General features: G+C 50.2%; 2 protein-coding genes across 2 annotated transcripts in view; both read right to left on the reverse strand.

The window, feature by feature from the left end:
• Positions 1-959, reverse strand: part of LOC113208414 (uncharacterized) — a 10055-nt gene extending 9096 nt beyond the window's left edge. The window contains exon 1 of the mRNA XM_026425377.2: positions 714-959. The gene's annotated coding sequence lies outside the window, so the exon portion shown is untranslated. The remainder of the gene's footprint in view (positions 1-713) is intronic.
• Positions 960-2003: 1044 nt separating this feature from the next.
• LOC113208409 (sodium-dependent serotonin transporter) overlaps positions 2004-6209 on the reverse strand; it is a 24804-nt gene continuing 20598 nt past the window's right edge. Inside the window, exons 6-8 of the mRNA XM_052265972.1 lie at positions 5912-6112; positions 5540-5698; positions 2004-5446 (exon numbers count right to left, since the gene is read on the reverse strand). Coding sequence (XP_052121932.1) covers positions 5357-5446; positions 5540-5698; positions 5912-6112 — 450 coding nt within the window. The 3' untranslated portion in view covers positions 2004-5356. The remainder of the gene's footprint in view (positions 5447-5539; positions 5699-5911; positions 6113-6209) is intronic.

Consider the following 6209-nt stretch of genomic DNA (forward strand, 5'->3'; position numbering starts at 1 on the left):
CCCCCTTTCCTCTCGCTCAACATCCGTTTTCCCTCCTCCGTTATCGACAACAACAGTTCGAGTTTAAGGCCCAGCGAGGTGGACAAACACAACTGGTATTGTGCGGCCTTAAGGAAGCGCGGGGCAAACAGGGACAAGTACGTCGAGTGTATGGCGCGACCGGACCTCGCCTCGGGGAGGGAGAGGGAAGGCCGTGGCGGGGCAAAAACGTACGCGCGCCGCCCCGACCCAACCCCGGCCCTCCAACGCGAACCCCTCTTTAATGGAAATCAGAAATCGGAGAGAGAGGGTTCTCGCTCTCCTGGAAACAAGCATTTGAATTCGGCTTTCCCGCTTTTCCTGAAGTACTGTTTTTCTCGTTTTATTTCAGTTAGGTCACGTTTTTGTTTTGGTAAAGACTTTGCGATCGGCTGAAGTAAGTTCTCCAAATTAATTCCAGAACAAGAACTATGACACATATGACGCATAGCAGGACAAGTGTAAAAGAAATAACTCCCTCTTTGGTTCGGGGAGTGAGGACGAATTTGCTCAAGTCATTTCGGGCTACAAGTTAATCTCACCGGAGGGTTTCTAATTTTAACATTATTTAACCAAGTGAAAAGTCTTTAAATGCTTGCGTGGCTTCTGGTGGCAGTGCTGTTTTTGCAATAATGTACTCCGAGACAAATAGGTTTATCTTTCACGTTAAATTCTCTACAAGCCAATTAATTCACCTGTTCCGAGGTATGCTAGCGCGCTGTCGGTGATGGCCGGCTACATGGCGACTGGCGGCGGCCTTCCACAACACTGCGCCGGGTCCGATGTCGTCCCCGCGGCGACGGGATCCTCCTGAACGGCAAGGACGGGCGCCCTGGTGCGCCCTGGTGGGGGTACAGGAGGCCGCGTGAGCTCGGCGCTGGTGGAGGAGGGGGTGTGCGCTCGCGGCCGGGGGCTGGGGGAGACTGGCGCGTCCGCGGGCCCCGCTATCCGCGCCGCTCTGCGCGGACCCTCCCCGCGGAGGTGGCGGGGGTGGGTGAGGGCGGGGGGCGGCGCGGCGGAGGAAGGCGAGGACTGTCCCCGCCGCGCGCGCTGACGGCCCCACCAATGAGACGTGCAATGACCCACGAGCAGCTCGCGTGACTCGCGATGAGTTTTCGAAATGGAGAGGCAATAAGGGCCGCGGTCGTCGGGCTCCTGCTGCTTATGCCCGTGTGTGTGTGGCGCCTTCCGGCAACAGCCACACGGCCTCGCAGCCACGCCCGCCCCGCCCCGCCCCGCCCCGGCACCCACTCAGCGGGATGGACGTGGACGTAGCGCTCCACTCTCACACATTGGCGTCTAGGAACGCGACGTGCTCGGCGCACGCGACGGCCGGCTGTACCGCGGGGTGTTCCAAAAAGAAAGTTAGAGCACGATTTCGGTTATGGTTCCAGATTTGATCCTAACGTTATGGCTTGTCTCGCAAGGTAGACAAAAATTATATTTCAAACAAGCCACGTTCGGTCCAAACCCGTGGTCGGGAACCACGCTCAAGTCGTGCTTTAGGACACCCTGCTGCACCAAGGTCATCCAGGCCACTAAAGACAGAGGAGTGGGCGCTCGCGGAGCAGTGCCGCGCCCAACATTCCGCTCGAGAACGCAATCAGTTTTCACCGTCCCAACGTCTGCGCCTCGAGAGGGATGGATGTAGTGGAGTCCTTCCTCCTCCGCATCCACCCGGAGTCGTGTTTGTTTACTTGTCCTTGACCGAGGCCCCGGCCGAGGCCCCGGCCGCGAGGCCCCGGCTCAAGTCCCCCGGCTCACGTCGGGGAGCGCAGGTCGATCTGTCTGTCATGCGTGTCCGGGCGCAATAAAGACGGTTTGCGTTTCTAGAATGTGTGCAGAGCGCCGCGACGCCGCGGGGAGACGCTCCCCATCCCCTCCCTCACCTTCCCTTTCTCTCCACTTTTCGTTTTTGCATGCTTCCCTCATCTTTTCGCTTTGCAAATACAAAATACGCGCCGCAGAAATAAGTCAGACAACGGTTCGGGTTTGGGCAAACCGGGGATTTTCGAGTGCTTTTTATTACAAAAAATTACACAAGTTTCGCCACTTATTCGGACGTTACAAACACGAAGCGGTTCAGCTACACGAGAGCGCGGCGCGCCGCGGGCGGCCGAAGAGTACCAGCCCCCGGAGGAGCAGCCGCCCGTGGACGCGAAACGAGCACTACGGCTAATGAGATCACACAATAAATACTGAAAATTACGAGAGCATGTCTAAAAATCTTTACAATATCAGTAGTAGTCATCAAATGTGCGAACAATAATACAATATGCAATATATTACATACATACAAGTTTTAACATTGCAACGACCGATTGTGGCTGTCAATCGGCCATCGCAGAACAATTGATAAACATTTTATGATTACAAAACGATTGATGATTTGATATAAGGCTTTCATTGCTAGTCAATACTTGCATCTTCATGCGATGAAATAAAATGCTCGTTAACATGTGAATAACATAATAACAACAACATTTTTATTTAAAAATACTGTAACTTTTTGACGATTTTTCCTGGTCGACTTAGCTTCTCTTCTTTCAACCCAACAACTTTACCAATGTTCTTAGGCCATTGAAAAAATGCTCCAATAACGACATAAATCATCAAGGAACAAGTCTCCCTACAAACTACCCTCTTCAAAATTATTATGGTCTAGTATTGTAGCGACAGCATTCAATCCTGTTTGGTACACAGGGGTGAGCTCAAACTAATCTCTTTACATATCTTATTCGAGTAACATTAGTCTACAAACTTACACTAATGAAGTAAACCAGTACGCGAAATTCACTCGCAATGTCTAAAACACTTCTACTTTTTCTACAAACGATGAGTTTCGCCGCCTTATGGTGGCATCTACCCCACTGACAAGATAAGGGTGGCTCCTCCCTGGGTAACGCCGCCGTGCGAGAATACTCCACGCGCAGGACACTGCGAATACCCACGGACAGCAGTGACAGCCCCATCCCCATCGGAGTATACTCTCCGAGGGAATGATTATTTAATTACGCTTCGATGACAAAATGCTGTGGCAGCGCCCTAGCCGACAAAAGTTTGGAGGAACGTTTGAATCAAATTTGATAATGTTGGCATTTCCTATGTTTTCCTAAATATATGAACACTCGGGATATACCTCCCGCCGGCTCGCTAAAGAACTAAAATTATCTCGTATAAAAGGTTGTTTTATGAAGTTGTTCGAATTAAACACCTGCTGAAATTTCCCTATATTTAAAAGAATACTACTTTTATGTACCAATAAGATTTCTTCGATTAAGCAATACTGTCTTTTCGGGGATGTACCTTAAGCACGAAAGCGATAACACATAGTAGAGCAATAATTCAACATAGACCGAAATTCTCCGATTTGTATTCTAGTGTAAATCATCTCTGCTTCGCGTCCTTCTTTCAGAGGTCATAACTTCCGAGAGTCATGATGGTTATTATCTCTTCAAGGAGCCACAGCAGGTATCGGACAGGACCACTCCTCTCGGTCCAGTCAAATCACAAAATGAAAACTTGAAAGCGAGGAAGTACACTCCTTTCATTCCTCAGAAAATCGACACTGTAAAAAATGTTGGGAATTCTACTATACGCATGTATAGGAAATTTCCTATACATCGTATCGGACGTGAAAATTCCTATAAATGTATAGGAATTTTCCCATTTGGGAAGATGCGTATGGGAAGAGTACGAAGTGTATAGGCAAATCTCCAGAAATGTATGGGAAAATTCCGATATGTGTCTGGTAGGCATATTTTCCTTGATGTGTATAGTAAATTTACTTGATGATGCCAATTTTCCTATACAATGTTCGGAATTTTTTAAAAAAACGGGTAAAGATATAAACATCTTTCTACCTTACACATCTTGGTCTGCGCGGTCATTTTATGAGCTTATATCTGCCGCCTGACGCCACACCACACAGGGTTGGACAAATTTAGAGTCTATATTGTTCTATTTAGCAGTTTAAACTCCGATGATCGAATTTCAAGTAAGGGTAGGAAGTAAAATTCAAAACTCGACATCAAAACATCTAGGAGTAAATCCCCAAAGCCGTGGGCTAGCCCCGGCACCGCGCCGACACCTGGCTGACCCTCTGGGAATGGCCCAGCCCCAGCGAGGGGCGGCGCGCGGCTCTGGGATGACCCGGGGTTGGTGGGGCACGCCTCCCAACAAGTCCCCGTGGTCTAGCGGTCAGCGTGACGGGATCGCAAGCCAGAAGTCCGAGGTTCAACTCTCCATCCGGTAAAGTATTACAAAATTACATCAATGCTTGCTTAAATGAAATTACTGAAAAGCGGTAGGAAGGCGACAAGGAACAAGGGCAACGGCGGGAAGTGGTTAAAAGAACTTTTTCTTTTTTGAAAGAGCATTGAGTGCATAGGAAAATTCCTATACATGTGTAGGGATAATGCCACACACACATAGTACATATCCTACACAGGGGTACAGGAAAAATCCTATACTTGTATGGTAAGAATACTATCGCGTATGGTAGAGTTACCATACGCCTGTATGGGAAAATTCCTATACATGTATATGTGAATTGCTGCAGATACATTTATAGGAAATCTACTATAGAAATTTTTTACAGTGGAGTTAAAAATGAAAAGGCAATAAAAACCAAGACTGTGTTTTTCACTCTAGATTAGTTTTGGCTCTCCTCTTATTGTTTCCCTTTTCTACCAAAAGTAAAAGTGGTACGCCGCGGCGGTGTTACGAAACAACGGGGACAATGGGGTGAGGCAGGGGGATGAAAACAAAGTGAGACGGGGTAGAACGGGGACGGGGATTAGATAGAACACTCGCCGTGGATAGAATCGGAAAAAGGCCGTTTACATCAATACGCAGCCGTCGCCTCGGAAACCCCAGTGGGCTGTAGATCCAACGGCTTCAGGGGGTTCGCGGCACGTGTCCGAAGAAAGGGTGAAAGGCAAGGATGGAAACGCTGGAATCTTTTTACCCCATCCTTCCTCTACAGCCCCGGCTCCGGCCCAGCTCGTCAAAGCGTCTGCAGCGCTCCATTGCCATAACTCCTCCTTCCGCCGTCTGGAATTCCAGGCCTGTTCTTCGACATTCGCAATACATTTCGTGTTCTCTCCCCCCGCGCCGCCGCCGCCCGGGCTCCGCTGCCAGGCCGCCCGCCCGCCCCGTGCGTCGTGCGGGATGCCTACCCCTCGGCCGTCGGGCGCTCGCCGCGCGCTCACACCAACCACTCGATGACCCACGTGCACGAGTCCTGGCGCAGGACGCGCACGGCGGGGAGCGCCGTCCGCGTCGCCCGCTTGTCCTCGTCGGCGTCCTCCTGGACGCCGGGCCCGGGTCGCCCCCGTCAGACGTGCGTGCCCGTGCCGTACGTGGAGTTGACGTTCAGGGCCGTCTCTTCCGGCGTCTCCTCCGGCCGCAGGATGAGCTTGACGCGCTGTGGAGGACAGACCCCGTGGTTCAGGCTGGCTCACTCACTCATGTTAACTTTAAAGATAGAAACGACGACGAGCACGCGCGCCTTATTTACCTCGGTGCAGTTGCCGGAGGTGATGCAGAACTTGTAGATGATGTAGATGGGGATGCAGAGCAGCGAGGACGCCGTCAGCGCCCACCCAACGCTGATGGCCCAGGCCGGGTACTTGTTCTCGTCCTCGGTGTCGCCCAGCAGCGAGCAGATGAAGATGACCTGCCGGGTGGAAGGGATACGATCGTAAAAGGATTTTCAAATCCAAAACTTTTCCAGAAAAAGGAAAATTTTTCAACATTTCAAAAACATTGAAAAACATTGAAAAAAGAAAACTTTAAAAAGAAAATAATCAGACGGGTAAAAAAAATCTTGAAAATTTTCCACAAGATACTTTTTTGAAAATTAAAAATCCCTAGCTGAAAGTAGCCTTACCAGGATAAATATTGGACTGATGTAGGTCCAGCAGAGCCGCCAAAAGAGACCCGGTCGGAAGCCGAGCATCTTCTCAATGTCGCGCGAGAAGCGATCCACGCCGTAGAACCAGCACACCCCGGCAGCCTCCACGAACACGACAAACAGGATGGACTTGCCGGGGCCGTACTCGTTCAGCAGGTTGACGAGGAACACGCCACCCTGAAAAGCGCAGACGTCGTCTTAAGAATGGGAGCCTCATTGCCATTGCCATTCTTTAAGTTATGCCAGGTTTTTTTTTTTATTTATTTTTTTTTTT

Source organism: Frankliniella occidentalis, unplaced genomic scaffold (assembly GCF_000697945.3).
Source record: "Frankliniella occidentalis isolate FOCC.00 unplaced genomic scaffold, Focc_3.1 Scaffold33, whole genome shotgun sequence".
NCBI classification, from domain to species: Eukaryota; Metazoa; Arthropoda; class Insecta; order Thysanoptera; family Thripidae; genus Frankliniella; species Frankliniella occidentalis.